The 21,943-nt window shown below is 37.8% G+C and overlaps 2 protein-coding genes across 7 annotated transcripts in view; one reads left to right on the top strand and one right to left on the bottom strand.

Moving 5' to 3' along the window:
- Positions 1-10,810, top strand: part of garnl3 (GTPase activating Rap/RanGAP domain like 3) — a 71,830-nt gene extending 61,020 nt beyond the window's left edge. For 3 of the 5 annotated variants that reach the window (XM_060862468.1, XM_060862469.1, XM_060862470.1), the window contains exons 23-31: positions 78-236; positions 324-390; positions 3,556-3,663; positions 3,835-3,953; positions 4,296-4,431; positions 4,688-4,747; positions 7,099-7,317; positions 7,417-7,534; positions 8,787-10,810. In XM_060862468.1, coding sequence (XP_060718451.1) covers positions 78-236; positions 324-390; positions 3,556-3,663; positions 3,835-3,953; positions 4,296-4,431; positions 4,688-4,747; positions 7,099-7,317; positions 7,417-7,534; positions 8,787-8,937 — 1,137 coding nt within the window. In that variant the 3' untranslated portion in view covers positions 8,938-10,810. The remainder of the gene's footprint in view (positions 1-77; positions 237-323; positions 391-3,555; positions 3,664-3,834; positions 3,954-4,295; positions 4,432-4,687; positions 4,748-7,098; positions 7,318-7,416; positions 7,535-8,786) is intronic. The other 2 variants (XM_060862471.1, XM_060862472.1) reach the window with 1 other exon arrangement.
- Positions 8,622-21,174, bottom strand: zgc:63972 (protein CutA homolog). Of its 2 annotated transcripts, XM_060862474.1 has the most exons (6): positions 21,014-21,174; positions 18,490-18,638; positions 14,695-14,754; positions 12,942-12,987; positions 12,771-12,820; positions 8,622-12,653 (listed from the first exon to the last, which is right to left on the bottom strand). In XM_060862474.1, the coding sequence occupies exons 1-6, from the start codon at positions 21,080-21,082 to the stop codon at positions 12,551-12,553; spliced, it is 477 nt and encodes a 158-aa protein (XP_060718457.1). In that variant the 5' UTR covers positions 21,083-21,174; the 3' UTR covers positions 8,622-12,550. The 2 variants fall into 2 exon arrangements, with proteins under 2 accessions (XP_060718457.1, XP_060718458.1); XM_060862475.1 differs by lacking the exon at positions 14,695-14,754.
- Between the last annotated feature and the right edge of the window lie 769 nt (positions 21,175-21,943).

Genomic DNA, 21,943 nt, shown 5'->3' on the forward strand with positions numbered 1-21,943 from the left:
AGCTGAATAAAATATGCCACGCTGTGCAGGAATTACAGGAAACCATTGTTTGTGTTCCCTGTCTGTGTGTCACACAGGAGATCTGCTTGTGTGATTCTCCGGTTGTCATGGCGCTGATCGATGGGCCAACAGGAGAGAATGATCACATGATCTGCGTGGCATACAAACACCAGTTTGACCTGATCAATGAGAGCACAGGGGACGCCTACAGGCTGCACCACGTGGAGTCCAATCGGGTCAGCAGCACACACATATACACATGTGTACATATGTACAGCGTGTCAGCTGGCACATGGCTGATTGTTTGACGTGTGTGTTCGCAGGTAAACTTTGTGGCGGCTATAGACGTGTATGAAGATGGAGAGGCTGGGTTACTGCTCTGCTATAACAGTCAGTGTCTGTAAAAAGTTCACTGCCATGAAAATGATCACAATTATAATAATAACACTACTACTACTAATAATAATTATAATGCAATAATCTACAACTAAGTTTACATCACTAAAATTTGGCTTTATATCTGACTTTAAATAATATACATGCTGAAAACACAAGTGCTGTGAGAATATGTAACGCGTGACGGAGTATAATTCTTAACTATTTAAAAATATCGGCTGTATGAATGACGTTTGTGAGGAGTACAGTGGTGTGAAAAAGTGTTTACCCCCTTCCTGATTTTTTTAGTTTTACACTTTAATGTTTCAGATCATCAAACAAATTTAAATTAGTCAAAGACAACACAACTAAACACAACATGCAGTTTTTAAATGAAAGTTTTTTTATTAAGGGAAAACAAAATCCAAACCAACATGGCCCTGTGTGAAAAAGTGTTTGCCCCCCTGTTAAAACATAACATAACTGTGGTTTATCACACCTGAGTTTAATTTCTGTAGCCACACCCAGGCCTGATTACTGCTGCACCTGTTTGCAATCAAGAAATCACTTAAATAAGACCTGACTGACAAAGTGAAGTAGACCAAAAGATCCTCATCATGATCCTCATCAAAGCTACACATCATGCTGAGACCCAAAGAAATTCAGGCACAAATCATAAAGAAAGAAAATAATTGAGAGTGAGAGCCATTATCCACAAATGGATAATACACCTTCCCAGGAGTGGCCGGCTGACCAAAATTACCCCAAGAGGGCAGCGAAGACTCATCCAAGATGTCACAAAAGACCCGACAACAACATCCAAAGAACTGTAGGCCTCACTTGCCTCAGATAAGGTCAGTGCTCATGACTCCACCGTAAGAAAGAGACTGGGCAAAAATGGCCTGCATGGCAGAGTTCCAAGACGAGCAAAAAGAACATAAAGGCTCGTCTTAGATTTGCCAGAAAATATCTTGATGATCCCCAAGACTTTTGGGAAAATACTCTGTGGACTGTTTCTTTTTTGCAAGGTGTGTGTCCCATTACATCTGGTGTAAAAGTAACCTGCATTTCAGAAAAAGAACATCATACCAACAGTAAAATATGGTGGTGGTAGTGTGATGCTCTGGGGATGTTTAGCTGCTTCAGGACCTGGAAGACTTGCTGTGATAGATGGAACCATGAATTCTGCTGTCTACCAAAAAATCCTGAAGGACAATGTGCGGCCATCTGACCTCAAGCTGAAGCGAACTTGGGTTCTGCTGCAGGACAATGATCCAAATCACACCAGCAAGTCCACCTCTGAATGGCTGAAGAAAAACAAAAAGAAGACTTTGGAGTGGCCTAGACAAAGTCCTGACATGAACCCTATTGAGATGCTGTGGCATGACCTTAAAAAGTCGGTTCATGTTCGGAAACCCTCCAATGTGGTTAAATTACAACAATTCTGCAAAGATGAGTGGACCAAAATTCCTCCACTGCGCTGTAACAGACTCATTGCAAGTTATCGCAAATGCTTGATTGCAGCTCTTGCTGCTAAGGGTGGCCCAAGGTTTAGGTTATTAGGTTTAGGGGGCAAGCACTTTTTCACACAGGGCCATGTGGATATGGATTTTGTTTTCCCTTAATAATAAAAACTTTTATTGAAAAACTGCATGTTGTGTTTACATGTGTTCTCTTTGACTAATATTTACATTTTTTGATGATTTGAAACATTAAAGTGTGACAAACATGCAAAAAAATAAAAAATCAGGAAGGGGGCAAACACTTTTCACACCACTGCATATACACTGATCGACCATAACATTTAAACTACTGAATATCTTATTACAGTGGCACCTGTCAAGGAGTAAGATATATTAGTCAGCAAGTGAATTTCTAAAAGTTGATGTGTTTTAAGCAGGAAAATTTAGCAAGCATAAGAATCTGAGTGACTTTCACAAGGGCCCAGTTGTGATGGCTAGTCAACTGGGCTAGAGCATCTCCAACAAGGCAGGTCTTCCTGATATGCAGATGTTAGTGGCTACCAAAAGTGGTTGAAGAAATGAAAACCGTTGAACCAGCAACAGGGTTGCAGGCACCCAAGACTTACTGATGAGCATGTTTGTGCCGCAAAGGCTAGCTTTTCTGGTCCAATTCAACAAAAGAGCTACTACAGCAAAAAGACTGAAAAAGTGTCTACAATATGAACAAAACAACTGGGCCATGGATCAATAGAAGAAGGTGGACTGGCCATGTTTTCTTTTACAGTACATCATGTCGTTGGCTGGTTGTGTACAGTATTTATTGCCTAGCTGATTAAGCAATGGCTCCAGGATGAACAAGAAAAATCTGGCAAACAATGAGGTTTGGGGAGCCCATAAAATTGACTTACAAAAATGTTCAGCGCTTTTAATTTGCACATTTCATGTTATAGTTTTATTTTGTAAAGGATTGCAATTGCTGTTTTGTCATTAATCATGCACACATTAACTCATTAGCTCTAAAAGAGAGATTGGATGGGGAGTGTGCTCAACTCTGTGCTTTGGCTGATCCACATAAGGACATTCAGAGACTTATGCTAAAGCTATGCTAACACTGATTTGGCTCTAAGCTTTCGGTAGTTGTCATGGTGAAAGATGATACTTTGGCCCAGTCTGAGGTTATGTGCTTGGTCACCTCTCTGTCCCATAATCTTCTAGCTGAGTTACTGCCTTTTGGCTGATGTCCAACTCTAGGAAAGTTTTCGGTCGTTCCAAACATTTTCTAGTTCACATGATTACTGTACACCTGGGAAAATTAAAAATTTCGGGAATTGTTTAATACCCTTCAATTCCTAGAGCTACAGTTTGACACTAGACATCTTTGCAGGGTTACTTGGACATGCACTGTTAATTATAGGACCGTATACGCACAGGCAGCTGTGTTTCTAAGTCATGTCCAGTCACTTTAATGTGCCAAAAATGGACTCTGTCCAGCTTCCCAAGACAAAATAATCAAAGCAAACAGAATGCTCACTATGTTTGTAGTGCCATAGCCAAGAGCCTGAATACTTATCCAAATGTCAGTCAAGAGATGTCAGTTTTTGATATGGACTTACATTAGCAGCTGAATGAATGAATCATATTTTGAATGACAACTTTAAGAAATAACCAATCAGATGAATGATTCCCTTTCTAATAACTTCTAGTTATTTACTTGCAGATCTCTGCGCCTATAAGAAGGTGTGTCCATTCAATGGGGCCACACCTATGATTCAGCCCAACTCTTCAGACTTTCACTTCAGCTGGAATCAAATGCCTAATGGTATTGGTAAGAGACTGAATTTTATTACGTTCCTTCATAGGGTTTTACGTCATTTTCATCCTTCCAGAGACTGACAGTGTTGTATATCCCCCATGCTACAATATCGCTTACTTTCTTATGCATTCATTATCGGAATGATTTAGTGATCTCTGTGCCATGTCACTTCCTGTGTTACAGTGTGTGCATTCCCCTACATTCTGGCCTTCACCACTGACTCCATAGAGATCCGACTGGTGGTCAATGGAAACTTGGTTTACACTGCTGTAGTCCCAGAACTTCATCTGATTGCATCTAGGGTGAGTGTAATAGTGATAGACTAACTCAAAATCTGTAGTCTACTTAAAAATAAATAATTATACATACATTGCATTACATTCTTAATTTATCAATGCAGAATTTACTAATGTGCCCATTAACTGCGTCATGAATGTCACTATGAAGTCTATGTAATCTATATTTTTAGTTTTAATTACTATCTAGCACTTTCTATGACACAAATCAGATAGATCAGTTATAATGATTCTTTTACATTAGATCAGCTATAATAATCAGTGTACACCGAGTAATGATGATCAATAGTAAATGTTGACATTATCATGTGCTGCTCTATTGATGGCTTGTTTGTTTTGCCCCTCTAGTCTGACATTTACTTCATATCATCAGCTCCAGTAAACTCTGCCTCCAACTGTAGCTCTAGAGACACCAGTTCCCAAAGTTCTCCTCAAACCCCAACAGGCTATGAGATGCCCATTTTCCCCTCACCTCTTGGAGACGGTATGTCTTGTTTCATTCATCTTTCACTGTCAACAAAAGCATGGGGAAATTTTAATCAGTGAATTTTGATGCTTGTGTGTTCGTCATTTATTATTTTCACACATTGGACAGTATGTTCTTCTCTTGTCAGTGTCTGCATTGTGGTGGAGTGTATGCTTGTGTGTGTGTTAACGAAATGCGTCTTTTGTTCTTTCTCAGTTTGAATAATGTGTGTGATTTGGGTTGGTGTAATGCTTTTTTCCGTCCCCTGGTCCAGATTGTATTCGGATCCCCTACGGCACCAAGCTTTCCCTCTACATGTCTAAAGATTCTGAAGGTACTGAAGGGACTCCTGCGTTTGCCTGCGTTACCCAGAATGCCTCACTAACACAGACATTCACACACACATGTCCCAGCCTTCATTATTCACAGACACATGCTGACTGGGCTTTGAGTAGAACTCCAGTAAGCACAATGTGTCTTTACTCATCCTACAGAGCGTGAGAGTGAGTGAATGAGAGAGAGAGAGAGAGAGAGAGAGACCTTCTTTCTCTCTTCCTTTCTCTACCTCTCTCTCCAAAGTAATTCAGTTCAAACGGTTTAGAGAGGCACTGAGGGTACTGTGGTACTTTTATCAGTAACCTGCACCTGACATCTCTGCATCATGGGACAAATCTTCCCATCTATTGTTTAACACACTGTGACATTTACTTTTAATCATACCATATTTATATCTTAATATCATTTGGCATTCATATAGATATTTCCTGGTCCATGGTGCAGAAACACAAGACAAATATGTTGTGTATATATACAGATATTGTATATTGAGTACAACATATGTTTTCTCCTTGGGTTTGGGTCAATACACGACTGATTTCAAAAGTGAAATTGTTTGAACTGACTTCAAACATTTCTTAAACGTAACAGTACAGATATCAGTAAATGTTAAATAATCATATGTTGGAACCCTAACCATTCGCCTGTGCATGTGTTAAAAGAATGGCAGTATTACCACATGGCCTTGGTATTTTCAGGTTCTGTATGGCATATTGGTCAAAAATGCAATGCCTAAACTTAATTCTAACTGTTTAATTAATTAATAAACAAATTCGAAATTAATTCTTTTTTTAAAACAATTTTTTTGGTCTAGCCTTCAAAATCAGATATAAACTGTTTATTAGTTTAATGCCACAGTTATGCTCATGGCACTCAAGTCAAAGCAAAAAAAAGCTTTTAAATGTACCTACTTATAACCTATAGGCCCTACAGAATAGTGCATGATTGATACACTGACACAAACTACTTATTAATTATTATTATTTGAAACATAGGGCCGTATTAAACTATAAAGGTGGATTACATTTCTTTGGAAGATTGAGAAATGCAGAGCTGTTGGAAACTTTGATGCCTAATATATACCATTCAGAACCTACAGTCAACTCCAGACGTACAGGAAAAATGTCCTCCTGGGTTGGAGATACTTTTTAGTTACTGAGTGGAATGCCTGAGTACATATATGATTCAGGAAACGATCCTAGGGTGAGAGAGAGAGAAGTAGACTAAACTCAGGAGATGGTGACCTCTGCTGGTCATACCCACTTACTGTGACAGCAGACACCATGACTCTGATATCTATGATGTCATTCGGGCAGGTTCCATTCTGTCTGTTTTAGGTTTTTTATATTCATCTTTGAATACTTAATGGAATTAGTTTTAAATCTTTATCGAATTCAGAAATTATACTGATTCATACATGGCTCAAACACTCCTGCTTACACAACTCCACTTGACCATATACAGTTATAGAAAGAACATTATTTATAATTACACTTTCTGGTGTCTCCAAGGTGAGGATAGGTTTCCTTTTAAACTTTGTTAATTTATTCAGATTTTTTTATATTTCGGTAAAGCTGCTCTTGAGATTGTTAAAAGCTCTGTACAAATGAATTGAATTGAATTTATGAAGCGCAGTAAACTAAATTCTCTAACTGTCCCCATTGCGATGGATGACTAAGGGAATTTTGCCTTTTGTGTCACCTTGTTGCGCAACAGGAAATCACTCATGGCCGCTTTAAGTTTATGTTCTTTTCATAAGACATCCTGGAGCTGACTGTTAGTCTGAGGTCATGATCTGTTCCTGACCTTTTTTCTCTTTAGGATGAACTAAAGTGTAATTGATGTGTCACTGTATGACAACAGGTCAAGCTATTCATTTGCAGTGACTGTGGTATATATGTTTATCGTTTCTGTTTTTTATTTATTTATTTATTTATTTTGATGGAGTTTGTTCTCTTCTTTAACGTCATGGCTTTATAGTGGATGTTATTTGACTTCCCAAAAAAAGACTAACCTAGAAGTGACCTCTAGTGGTTGTAAGTTGTCATGCTATTCAGACTACACAAGTTTGGACAGAACGGAGAGGATTATAGTGTTCGAATAGTGAAGAGGTCGATTTAAATTTGTAACTTTAAACAAGAAAGGAAGCAAGATCTGGATAAAAGCTTCTTAAAACAAGAAACATAGTAAGTCTAACATAGTAAAGGTTTCAAGGGAATTCAGAGCTAATTTCTGTTTACTTTCTGCAGCTGAACACATTTCTTTTAAGCTTTGCTGAAGTGAAGAGAGAGAGAAGAGAGAATTGCAATATCTAATGCCTTTGTCCCTTTTGTTCTCTTCTTATCACAGGCGAAGCTCCTTCCAAACACATCTATAAGATCCCACTCTGTAACCTAGTGGGGCGAAGCATAGAGAGGCCGCTTAAATCGCCATTAGTCAGTAAGATGCTTATGGGTGCAGCACCTGGAGTGATAGGACCCACCACCGTGATCTCAACCACACCCTCTCTCTCAATGTCTCGCATGGAGATCAAAGAGATCGCCAGCCGAACAAGGAAAGAACTGCTGGGTGAGATCTGTATGTGTGTGTGTTTGTGTGTGTGTGTAGGTAAACCTCTACAGTACTAGTGAATAAGGTTCTTTGGTTGATCCTCCATCCTTCTTCCAGGTTTAGCTGAAGAACCCAGCACCAAGTCAGACAGTGGCTCCACGAAACAGAGGAAGACAGGCAGGAAAACAAAGGAGGAAGAAAAAAGGAGACCAGAAGGGATCGCCAGCACTGAGCAGTAAGTTACATTTCTGAGATAAATGTTGAATCAAAAACAACTCCTTACTTGTTACTTGTAGGAACATGTCTGATTTGAGCAATAAGTCTCAGGAATGGTAAAATAATTGTCTGCAAATTAAATTGTTTTATTTATTTATTTATTGTAACTTTTTACTAATTGAGCCCAATCCTCATTTCCACCAATGTATAAAAAGCTCAGCTCCCAAACTTCTTGGTGGTTCAACTAGAGTTAGCATGCTAAGTAGATGAAGATGAATTCTTTATGAAGTATTAATCTCGGCTAATGACAAGAGGCTAATCCAAATATAAACAAATCTTCCTGGTTAAAACTAGCATCATTTCAACATAACTAACTTTTTTGTCCTGTGTAGTCCACCTAGGACACTTAACAGGCTATGCTAGGTAGCTTGAATGATTAGTCATTTTTGAGGAAACTTGTTTATTTATTGTGAGAAGTATGATCACAGGTAAAGGAGTATAGAATAGCTAATTATGTTCTCCACAGTAATATGGACAAGCACAGACCCAATTTGGATGTAGCTCTGTATTTATTTGAGACCTGAATATCTGAAGACTCATTCTGTATCAGTGCTCCGTCTCCAAACTGTAAAATAAATGGTTGTCATGGGATGATCTCCTCGTCCTCAAATAAAGTGCCTTGCAAAGTGTTCAGTCCCTCTGAACTACTCCACATTTAGAATTGTTACACCCTGTAACTGAAATACACTTAATTGGGTTATAGATCATGAATCCACACTAAACAGGCCATACAAATAAAGTAGTGTGGAAAAAAAATGAGTGAGAGTGAGTATACAGTCCTGTTAAAGGATATTGTTCTAAACAGACAGCATCGGTTTCCTGTGTGACTGTAAATGTGACCCATCAGCTTCAACCAGTCTGATCGTTCTCTCAAGTCATTTCCAAGTAGAACCAGTTTTTCTGGCAACAACAACCATGCCATGGTCAAAGCCATGGAGTTCAGTCACTGAGATTTTGTGTGTCATTATCTGTGTTTAAGTATCTGCAGGACTTTTTGTATTATGCTTATGCCTCATGAAAAGTCACTTGCAGTCACAGAGAATTAGTAAGTGTTTAATACAGCTTTATTTTTAATAAAAGACAAAACAAATGAAATAATGACATACTGTACATTTAATATATTACACATGTAATCCTGTCTAAAAACACAGCTATTTTGGATGCAGTGTGTAAACAACATTTTTTAAAACAGGATCTGTCTAATCCTCCAGAGTCGGGTTGGAGTGTGTTGACGGCGACATCGATATTCAACGGCATTGTTCCTCTGGCTCAGAGGCGGAGCCCCATGAAGGCAGCCCACCGCTGACCAGCACTTTAACACTCTCCGCATCCTTTGAAGAGGAAATTCTAGACCTGAAGTGATGACAATCCCACAGTGTGTCTTCTGTAGCCCCTTCCTAACTTCACCTGCGTGCTATTTGTTGTTTTGGTTGTTTTTAATTTTACATTTTATGTTATTTGAATTTGTTTTTTTTTTTTTACTTTTGTATCTGTCCACATCTACACAATGCGATGTAGAAATGGAACAACAAAGCTTTGCACCCGAGTGAGTTTACAATAACCAGTGTGATAGGAAGGTTACAATGCACTGTGTGTGCGTGTGTGTACGTGTGCGTGTGTGTGTCTGCTCAGTGAGACTCAAGCTGAAATTAGCAAACAGTCATAATATCAAAATGCTGTAAGGAAAAGAAAAAAGCTAAGCTCTGGGATAAGAATTTGATTTGACTTAATCCTTTCTGAAGTAACTCACAGGGCCTCAATCAGGTTTTATCGACTCTCGAAACACTTAATGATAACATAGCCATGGAACACTTAAGGTCATAGCTTATATTTCCAGGTCACAGGATGAGTTCCAAAGCATAGCATAGCAACCAAACCTGAATGTAAATCTGAAGCACCAAAATCAGATTATCTGTCTATTTATCTGTCAAATTGCACACTGTAATTATTTCAGTTAAAAGATAGAAACTATATATATATATATAAAATGTTACAAACACACAGAAATCCTTTCTTAAATATATTTAGTGCTGAAACATTAATAAAGGATATCGGTAAGTTAAATGTTATGTTACACCCAAGTTAACAATCTTGACCCGCACACCTTTTGCAAACAGGGCAGAAGTCTCCCACAAGTGCCATTTTCCTACTACAACTCCCATTAGCAGCGTTATATATCAGACTGGACATTGACTACATCTCCCATGAGGCAAGTAGCTCCACCTAGAAACCACTACCTATAGCTATTCCAATTAAGCGGAGACAAAAAACATTGTTTCATTAGCACGTGTGATACTATCAAAGTGCACTCTTTAAAAAAAAAAAAAAACTTTTTTGCCTCTGGATTTAAAGGGCTCCCGAACACCTGCATGCCTCCCTTAAAATCTAATTATAAACTGAAAAAGGGATTTTGTATACTGAAACCTTAGAATTAGGATTTGATACCTTCACAAGCCACAGACAGTTTACATAGAAGGGAAAAATTCATATTAATGTCAGCTAAGGGTTTGAATTCAGACTATAAAGAAATTAAGTTCTATAATTGTGAAATGGTAACCAATGTTTATGGCCCGTGAAACATTGGCATACATAGACATAGGAAAGACAGTGCTGGAATCGTGTTACGCTTAATGCATGCCCTCTCTTCATTTTTTTCTGACTCTGTATTCGCCTCAACAACCGTAATCCAAAACTAGTAGTAACCTGATTGAAAAGCGGAATTGTGCGACTATTTTTTCTGCACATACAGATCGTCAGTGTATTACTGTTGCACTGCAGTTTTTATCCTCGCCTGATGATTAAAGGAAGGAGCGTGCGACGCTTTTGACTGACGGAAGATTTTGTTCTCTTCGCCTCCTGTCCCACCGTTTTCCCCGATCCGCGATCGTCGTTGTTTTCACAGTGGGTTTTGTATTTGAATCAATATTATCTGTTTAGACTGTCGCTGAATCTGTTGCTGATATTGAAATTAAAACTCAAAAAAAAGAAGAAAAAAAAGAGAGTTAAAAAAAACAAAAAAAAAAAAACACCAAGTGTCTTAAAAATTGTATTGCCATTGTTTTTAATGCCAAGTACTACTTGTAAATGGTTGTGTTTCAGATGTGGCCTCAAACAAAACTATTATTATTATTATTATTATTATTACTACTACTACTATGATTATTATTTGAGCAAGTGCTGTAGATCACTGCTGTAGTTCGTATTGTTCAATAATATTAAATAAATATTTATGACATTTCAGTGGTCAAAGTTGTGTGTTACCAAATTTTATCTGATTTCATCCAACACTCAGCTGTAGTCGTATAAATGCATGTTGCCGTTTATTTAATGGTGGGGGAAAATGCATACAGTAAACACATCTGATTGTAAATCACTGCAAGCCTGCAGAGAGCTCCCCAGAAGTACACCAGCAGTGGCAGCTTGGTGGACCTGGGATTTGAACTAGCAAACCTAGTCCAACACCTTAACCAATAGTCTATAAAGATATAAATATAGAAAAGAGCAATACACCTTTAAGACACAATGTGTAATTCAATAAGTATGAAGAAGTACCTCTGGAGCTCTAATGAGGAAGAGGATGTGAGTATTTTACCCACACACTAACGGTGAGGAGGTTAGCAGCTAAGATTTCTCCACTGGTAAGTCTCTAAATCTAGAAGTAGAGAAAATTTCCCTGTCAGTGAACTTAAAGGACATAAACATTGATCCTGTTTCTGAACCTTCACCGTTACATTTTTATGCAGATGCCATCTCTATGCCTTCGTGTCATCAATCCACATGCATAAGCAGCCGTTGTTTGCTAAATGCACCTGAACTTTGACAAAGAGCTTTCGGTCAAACAAACACTCAATGTTGGCTTGAAACAAAAAAAAAAAAAAAGAAAAGGATGGCTGTGCAGAAAACAGTCCCCATTCCTGAGTATGGTTAAGGATTTTCTGTGTGGGTATGTTTACTCATTAACAATGGAAACCTTGTTAGAATAAATTGCATTATGGACACCATGGTTTCAGAGGAAATTAAACTCTCCCTGAATCTCCCTCTTCCAAGAATCTACGATTGAACTTTCTAGCAAGTCAATGATCCAGTAGTTTACAGAATCAGGCCTGACTTAAAAAGCACCTAAAACCGCTGAGTTGAGGAGCAGCGTCCAGTACACAAGAGAAGACCAAGGACTCTGGAGAATCTGGAAAGAATCTCATTGAACATTATAGGAGAAGACTCATGGTGCATATAATTCATGTTGGAAAAACTATATTTACATGTTGAGCATGATGGTAAGTATGACCGGGAGAGTCTGGATTTTCTTTTTAGCTCAGAGTTTCCGAGTTGGGGGTGTGTGTCAGTAAGAATAACGGTCCAATAATCCAAAACCAAAAGAGGATTCTTAACAACACAGGGCAGGCAATAATCCAAGCCAACAAACAGTCCAAATCCAATACTGGGGAAACAACAACATGGGGCAGGTGGAAACATGAATGAAGCAGGCAGGAAGCAAGGCTGAAAGGTTCTCTGGAAACAACCCAAGCTTGCTGAGAGATGGCTGGGTACTTCCTTTAGCATTATGAGTGAACTTCTAAAGTGCAAATCACTGTAGCGTTAAAGCATAAAATAACTCTGAAGACTCTAATTGTGAGGTTAGTTCCAAATAATTGGCTGATGACTGTAAGGAAGTGAAGATGGCCTACTTTGGAGCATAGCCTAACCTGTATCTATGTGAACTCTGTGTATAATGGATAACTAGTTGCATTTGGTGTATGCTTTTGTTAATTCCGTGTGATCTGCACTAAAGAAAGGTTTATAGTAGTGATGTACAGTTAGTGCAGGTCTTCATTTCATTCACACACTCTTTGGTTGTTAAAATAAGTAAAATGTGTGATAAAGATTCTTTTTTCATTTCCTCTCCTCAATTATATAGCAACCTTTAAAGACCAGAACTAAATGTTCTCTAACCATTCGACGATGGACAACAATTGGGTTATACATCAGGAACTGCATGATCTATCCACTTGAAGTATGAGTCACTTCCATCTTGAATGGGAAAACTAAGGATTTCTGGAGTATGGTATGGATGTATGGATCTAGACGAACACAAAGACTGGCATGAAAAATCCAAATAACATATCTTTAAATTCTTGACACAGAATATATCTTTTGCAAAAAAAAGTGTCTTTTGAAATAAAAGTAAATTCACTTACTTTACAAACTCAGTGAGTCGCTGGATCATAGACGTTCTGGTCCTCACCAGCTAAGAAATAAAAATGTATTTCTTAAACTATGTTATTTCTATTTCTTTAGGGCAGGTGAACATTTATGTTCACGTTCATCCTAAATTAATATTTATGATAAAAGATTAAAGTCTGACACACCAGCAGGATTTCAGAAGCATCTTGAATCTCCCCATTCCAGTAGAACCTAAAAAAAAGAAATAATATTTAGTAAATATCTATCTATATTTAAATAATTGGCTATGTTTCTGATTACTTTATATCCTAACATACTGCTCAGCTATATAAAATGAGTAATATAGGGTTTGCCAAATATGTATGTATGTATGTATGTATGTATGTATGCATGTATATATATATATATATATATATATATATATATATATATATATATATATATATATATATATATATATATATATATATGGCAAACCCTAGATTACTCATTTTATATAGCTGAGCAGTTAAGGGTTAAGGGCCTTTCTCAAGGGCCCTCAGTGGGAGCTTGTCAGTGGTGGGATTTGAACTCTCAACCTTTTGATCATTAGTCCAGCATATTAACCACTGGGCAACAGACGCAAGGAAACACTTCTTGAGATAATGTGAGAAAGAAATCTTAGTCTACATAGACTCTTTAATTAAAAACGCGCACCGGCAGTTGTACTTCCTGTAGCAGCCAAAGTTGTTCAGCCTTCCAAAGACAATGATGGTGCACTTCTACACCTCCTCCATCACCACTTGGTTCACTGCTGCCACTAGAAGCTTTAATACTCATTTCACATGAGCTTAAACCACAAGTTTTATTTATTAGACTTTACTAAGTGCAGTTCGAATGATGAGCCTTAATTTGATCCAACTAGTTCTCTACTGTATCCAGTGATGCCTGGTTACTGCCGCTGTTTGTTTTGTTTGTAACACTAGAGAAGCCTCATTCTAATCTTACACTACAATCTGCCTAAACTTTTGATTATCTATGAAACACAGGAAGCCTCAGCTTGTTTCGGCTGAATAATTGTTCCTAATTCTGTTGTCCATCTTTATACCATTGGTAAAATGGTACTGTGTACTGTCTTGTATTGTCTTGATGGATGGAGGTATACTATTAGCAACATACAGAGAAATAACATAATCCCAACACAGTTAAGTGCAGTTAATATGCAAATAAGTTCTTTTTTTTAGATGAAATATAAAATGTAAAGTGTCCAGTAGCAGCAAGTAAAAACAAGTAAATACAGATTGGAAACTGTACTGTGGAGGTTACTCCTGAGTAAGTATGTTTCCTCCCTGCCGTAATGTACCTGTGAGATGTTGTACAGTCTTATGTCCTCCTCCCCTTTCCCATCACCCTACAGCAGCTAAACACACTCAAATCACGACACTCTAGACACACAAACCCAATAGTTTAAACTGATTGAAAAGGTCCGATTCATCGATCTGAGATCTGACGGTAAAGTTGTAGTGTACTGCGAGAATGAGTTTAATTGTTGCAGTTCTTTTGGTCAGTGCCTTGCCATTATTGTGTACTTGAAGTTTAAAAGCTAAATTATTATTGTTCAAAGATGTTATAAACCTCTACAGCTAAGACAACAACTTAAAATTCTGTACAACACTACGAACTCAGCCAATGCAAAATAAATCTAGAAATAAACATTAATAAAACTTCCTAACTCATAAGACTTACAGAAAACCACTCTGCAAAAGAAATTTGCCAACTTAGCATATCAAAGTTATTAAATATTTACCATAATATGTTTACCCTGAAACTTATAGAACATTGTTAATCTTATTTATTGACATTTGTTGTTTCTGTTTTCACGTTCCTCGACCTTATATTGCATTTGTGTTAGATGTAGTGTGTAAAGGCTAATAGAAAAAAAGGTCAGTCTGTTCTTACATGGTGAATGTAGGAGGAAGAATATTCACACACGCTGCCATCCTTTTCTGCATGATGTGTCTGAGGGAGCAAGAATATTATTTAAGATTATTACTATTATTATTCATTCAATCACCATACAGAAAAAAATGGAAGTTTAAAGTTTGAAATTAAGTTACTATTTATCTCTAACATTTATCCCTAATGATCAAGACTGAGGTGACGGTGATAAGGTAAAACTCGCTGAGGTGATATGAGGAAGAAACCTTGAGAGGAACCAGATTCAGAAGGGAACCTCATCCTCATTTGGTGACATTGAACAGGAAATAATATCAATGTCCATGACTCATGGGATTGCTGTGGATAGAACCACTTGGAGACAATCACGCCGTCTTTGAACTGCCATTGTGTCGGTCAGCTTTGTGCACGGGTCTTCATTAGTGAACATTTGAAGGCTTCAGCAGAAAGGAACTAGTGTTAAGTCTGTTACAAACTCAGAAATGACACTGACCTTTTAGTTCCTCAGGAGCTCTTGGTTGCACAATTTCACTCGACTATAAACTGTTGTAGAAAAGACATTATGTACATTTACATTATTTCCTGTCCAGTGTCACCCACATTAGAATGAGTTCCTTTCTGAACCTGGTTCCTCTCAAGGTTTCTTCCTCACATCATCTCAGGGAGTTTTTCCTTGTCACCATCACCTCAGTCTTGCTCATCAGGTATAAATATTAGAGATAAATAGTAACTTAATTTTGTTAGTTAGTTTGCACAGTAAAGTAAGAATATTCTGTATGCAATGACACAATACCAGTGCATATAGTTATCAGGAAACGCAAGAGCTTTTCACACTTGAAATAGTTCCCCATGGTGATTGTAAACTCCAGGTAAACTCCTAAGCATCTAGCCATAGCATTACAACACCACATTGCTTCATGCTGTACACTCGTGGGACTGCACACAGAGTGTTAATCCCGCTTCAGAGCAGAGTTTCATAACCCAGGGTAGAAATTGTTAATCTTACTTCCAAATAACAAATATGAAACTTTCCTCGAACTTTAGTTAAAAGTAAAGTGTGAAAAAAACCTACTGTATAGTAGTTGCATAGATTTCACTAGGAATAAAACATATTTGTGGCTACAATAAACTTTAAGCTAAGAAGATTCCATTTGGTCTAAATGACAGATGAACAAACACAGTCGTGCAAACCAACAAACAGGAAAGCCGTATCATTTAATCAGCACTAAGTCTGTCACACAAAACTAAATCTATGTAAATGATCCAAAATGCAGCTGCACGGCTTGTTTTCAACCTGCCAAAGATCTCGCATACCACCCCGCTGCTGCGATCCCTCCACTGGCTTCTGGTAGCTGCACGCATCAGATTCAAAACACTGATGCTGGCCTACAAAGCCAAAAATGGACCAGCTCCCTCTTATCTCAAAGCCCTCATCACTCCTCGCACTGCACCCCGCACCCTCCAATCTACTAGCACTGCTCGACTGGTTCCACCATCTCTCAGGGTAAGAGGCAAGTATACTACAAGACTCTTCTCTGTACTGGCACCAAGGTGGTGGAATGAACTTCCCCAAGAAGTCCGGACAGCTGAGTCACTGGCTATTTTCAAATGGCGGCTGAAGACCTACTTATTCAGGAAACACTTCAACTAGCACTTCTTTCCTTATCTTTTCCATTTTTAATAAAAAACAAGGTTTCTTCCTCACATCATCTCAGGGAGTTTTTCCTTGTCACCGTCACCTGTCTTGCTCATCAGGTATAAATATTAGAGATAAATAGTAACTTAATTTTAAACTTTAATATTTTTATTCTGTTTCTATACTTCTGCAAAGCTGCTTTGAGACAATGTCAGATGTTAAACTGTAAATTGTAAATTGTTAAATAAATAAAAAATTTCAAATTTGCTGTTGGAAATGAGCCGAATTTTCTTTTATAAGATTAACCATGTGAACTGATAGTGCCTGTGTCTGAGCAGAGAGAGTATTACGCAGTTCTAAATGCCGTCTCTGTAGAACTGTATGCCAAGTCAAAGACACCAGTGTTCTCTCACCCACTTGCTCACACACACATACACACACACACACACACACACACACCGGCCGTTTGAATGCAGCATATTATTTTCTTACCTCACTAAATAATGGAATAATGTTTAGAAGTAAATATATAGTACATAACGTGAATTGCACACACACAAACACACTGTGTGTACTGTATATATTCACATCACGAGGTGTACATTTGTATGCATCCCTTGCACATGACAGCCTGCACTAATGAGATTTTCCACTGAAACAACGCCAGTCATTCTCAGCCGCACATTTTTTGTTCCTCCGTACAAACAAAATAATGCCGTAGAAATCAGATAATGGTTTAAAAATCAATTTATTTTCCAGTGCTCACATTACTGTTTTCAGGCTGAGGTATGTGGGCTGCTTTAAATTATTCGGTAGGTGTTGTGTTGACTTTAACACCAAAATGACAAATTGTTTCAAACTTTATTGAATTCCAATCCATTTAATAGTTTTCAATTTCTTTTTGGAATTCATTGAGACTACATGTACATGTGCTACATGTGCAAAATACCAATCCAGAAACCAAAACTTCATACACACTCATTAACAGTGCTCATTTCACCATATTCACGTTCATATACTGTATATAATCAGTTATTTTACTGTACTCGTATGCTGAAGTTTTAAAATATTGTGTCAATTTATTTTTCCTCAGTTCGGTAAAACTAATCTGAGAACCTACTTCCATTTTTTTTTTACTTTTTAAATTCAATTTTTATTTGTATTTTGACTCGATTGTTATAAGACGGTGTCCTGTTTGATTGTGTATGATAGTGTAGGTAAAATATATTTTGTGTTTGTGTAATAAAACAATAAACTCACTGTGTTGTATAATGTATAATGTAATGCAAGACTATTACAAGAGTGAACAAGTGCATGCTCTGTGCAACTTTTTAAACTAGTTACTGCAAACAACCCATAAACTTACAATTTTTTGCCAAGTGAACACAGTGCTGCTAAAAATACACCAACACAATGTTTACATGTCTCGCATGTGAAAATGCCTGCATCTTTATAGCCCTGAAGATCATCAAACTCATTGACATGTTCATGAAAGCAGTTCAGACTTTTGCCCAGTGCTCAACAACAACAATACTCAAAGAATACTCAAGAAAACAATTATCGCCTGCCTGGTGGAAGCCAACAATGGTTTTCTTGATTATTCAGTTCTGACAGAAGTAGAAACTGATGTGGTCTTCTGCTACTGTAGCTCATCCTCCTTAAGATCTAACGTTGAGTTTCTGTAAACTATTCTGGCTGTTCTTCATTAACATCTTTCATCAACAAGACATTTCCATCTATTGGGATTCACTAGACTCTAGAGACTGTTGTGTGTGAAAATCCCAAGAGATCGGCATTTATAGAAATAATCAAACTGGGACCATCAATTAAAACCAATTAGATTAAATATTTCCCTGCATTCTGATGGTTGATATGAAGTTTCATTACCTGAGGATGATGACCCGTATCTGTATAATTTTAGCTGGCACATGATTGGCTGATTACAGAATATATAGAAGTCTTTATTTTGTCACATATACATTACAACTTTGGAGGTTGGGGTCAGAGCGCAGGGTCAGCCATGATACAGCACCACTGGAGCAGGGAGGGTTAAAGGCCTTGCTCAAGGGCCCTACAGCGGCTTGAACTCTGATCCTCCAATCAACTACCCTGAGCTTAAAGTAGAGTGTTTCATTTCAGAATGGTCATATGTGTGTGAATACCTGCCGATATCTTTAGCAGTTTGCTCAGTAGGACAGTTGATGAGCAATATAGAATGATGTCCGGCGAGGTAACTGCCGCTCAGGGCTGTATAAATCTGAACAACCAACATCGACATGACTGGATACAGCATCATGGTCAGGATCAGTGTCTGAAACAAATTATTTCAAAAGGTTATCAAGGATATTGTCACAGCAACCAGTCGTTATGATGTGTTTATGGTTATGTGGATAGGGGATATTTCTTTCTTGATTACTGCTGTGTTGTTTTACACAGCATACTATAGTCACCAATCCTCAGAATGTGTCTACAGACAAACAGCATGAATTGCATGAATTTGAATGACAAACAGCAAATTGCAAATAAATATATATTGTTTACACATAGTTAAGTTAGAGTAAAAGGGAAAGAACTGCTCGTGATCTGCGTACTATCTCATCTGTAATCATGGACCTGTATGGCTGCCAGTGGGACTGGTTTACTGTTTTTGCTGATGTGACTGCTGATAAAGCAGCGGGAATGAAGTTTTTGTAGGTTTATGCATAGATTCAACCAGGAAGAAATACTAAGCTAGAAGCTGGAAGAGCAACACCAGGGAAGAAACACGGCATCTGGTGATGTCTAGGGATTCAAGACTGGTTATCCACTGTATAACCAATCATGTCACTGAGTTTCATTGGATTTGCAACCATGAAGTTAAAATAACTATTTAACTCATGATTGTTAGTTAGTTTTGCACAGTAAATTAAGAATATTCTGTATGCAATGACACAATACCAGTGCATATAGTTATCAGGAAATGTACTGTAAGAGCTTTTCACACTTGAAATAGTTCCCCATGGTGATTGTAAACTCCAGGTAAACAGACACCGTTTCACATTTCATACTGGGGATTACTTACAGTACAGTAGGTGTCCGGTCCTAAGCATCTAGCCATAGCATTACAACACCACATTGCTTCATGCTGTACACTTGTGAGACTGCAATGCATGGTTATCACCACAAAATCAGTGTTAATCCCGCTTCAGAGCAGAGTTTCATAACCCAGGGTAGAAATTGTTAATCTTACTTCCAAATAACAAATATGAAACTTTCCTCGAACTTTAGTTAAAAGTAAAGTGTGAAAAAAAAACTACTGTATAGTAGTTGCATAGATTTCACTAGGAATAAAACGTATTTGTGGCTACAATAAACTTTAAGCTAAGAAGATTCCATTTACTCTAAATGACAGATGAACAAACACAGTCGTGCAAACCACCAACAAACAGGAAAGCCGTATCATTTAATCAGCACTAAGTCTGTCACACAAAACTAAATCTATGTAAATGATCCAAAATGCAGCTGCATGGCTTGTTTTCAACCTGCCAAAGATCTCGCATACCACCCCGCTGCTGCGATGCCTACACTGGCTTCTGGTAGCTGCACGCATCAGATTCAAAACACTCATGCTGGCCTACAAAGCCAAAAATGGACCAGCTCCCTCTTACCTCAAAGCCCTCATCACTCCTCGCACTGCACCCCGCACCCTCCAATCTACTAGCACTGCTCGACTGGTTCCACCATCTCTCAGGGTAAGAGGCAAGTATACTACAAGACTCTTCTCTGTTCTGGCACCAAGGTGGAGGAATGAACTTCCCCAAGAAGTCCGGACAGCTGAGTCACTGGCTATTTTCAAACGGCGGCTGAAGACCTACTTATTCAGGAAACACTAGCACTTCTTTCCTTATCTTTTCCATTTTTAATAAAAAACAAAAAAAACAAAAAAAAAACACCTTTGACACTTTTTCATTGTAACTATGAACAAATGTTTTAAACTCATGGTATCTTAAGTATGAAACTTAGTGATCCAGCATTAATGTATTCAATGTTAGAGCAATGTTTAAGCACTTATGTACGTCGCTCTGGATAAGGGCGTCTGCCAAATGCTGTAAATGTAAATGTAAAACACTTGAAATAACTAAAAGGTATTCTGTGACCATTTTTCCCCCCAATGTCTATCCTGCTCAGAAAGGCTCATTGTCAGACAGATTTTTTATCTACTAGAAACCGCTGCACAGAAACACATGACAGTGAATTTCAGTCCCTTCACAGATGTTTCCTGTACTAAGTGAAGTGTACATAAATATTGTATTCAAATTAGGGAAGAAAAAAGATGGGGGGGGGGGGGGGGGAGAAAAATAAAACAATTATCAGGACTATTAGAACCAGTAAATGTGATAAATGTAAATTTCTCTGCATAAATCTGTCTGCCAAATTCTTATAGTCAGAATTTGGACTGTTTAGTGTATTTGCAATAGATATAAGTTTACAAAAAGATGTTTATTAGAATTTAAACAACGTAGTAAGAAGTAAGATGAAATGAAGTGAAAGTGACACAATTCTGTACACAAGAGCACAGTTCCTAAAGAAAACATACACCATAGATGATTTCTGACGTCATAACCATAAGAAATGTTTGTTTGTTTGTTTGTTTTTGACCTCCACATGCACGAGCTGTCATACACAATAAGTCTGGAAGTTACTTACCCAGAAAATGCTAACAAGTCGAGCTCTACTGATGTTTTTAAACATTTGATCCGGACAAAACCTGTCCATTCCGTGTCCTGAGTTTCCAGTGGTGGATTAGATATAAGATAAAGAGTCTAGCAGCGATGTTTACACGATGTTTACATGATGTTTCCATCGGACACGTGCAGCAGTTACGGCGTGGAGTTACTACGTGACTGATAGGTTGCCGAGAGGCGAGTCGAAGCTGATTGGATCCCTGTTTATAAGCCGGAAGTTAGTTGGTTGTTTAGAAACTGAGTGTAAACTTCATCACTACAGACAAAACAAAGGTTTCTGAGGTACTCAAGTGTGTACAATAAAGTGATGACCTTATTGCAGAGGGTTTATTTTAGTTCTCATTTGATAAATCTGATTCTGATTCTAAATTCATGCCTCTTAATCCAGTCATCTGCCACTTTATTAGGAACAGTAACAAGTGCAATGCAGAATACAGCCTAAATGAATCTTAACTTCAGTCAGAAAATGGGAGAAATCAAGTGAATGAGACATTACATAACATTATTACATTACATAATATATATTATATTCACACTGAAACACATTATGACATCACTAGTACACATCAAAACCGTTTATTTAGTTATTTATTTAAACAGAAGTCATACATACAAACATAGGAAACAAGGACAAAAGCCGGGGCTCAAAAAGCATAATATCAAAATGCTGATGGTGGGAAGGTATAGTTGTAGACTCAGGTACATCTCAATAGTATGAATCCAAATATACAAGGTAGTTTCTTTAGCACAAGAAAAATACACAAAATGGTATGAATTTTGACCTCGCAGAGAAAAACACATGTACAGTCTGCGATTGTATAGGGTTTGAATAGCCCAAGTCACTCCTGTTAAGATAGCCAGTCAGGGTGAAGGGAAAGAAAATAACTCTACT

This window comes from Tachysurus vachellii, chromosome 26, assembly GCF_030014155.1.
Source record: "Tachysurus vachellii isolate PV-2020 chromosome 26, HZAU_Pvac_v1, whole genome shotgun sequence".
NCBI lineage: Eukaryota > Metazoa > Chordata > Actinopteri > Siluriformes > Bagridae > Tachysurus > Tachysurus vachellii.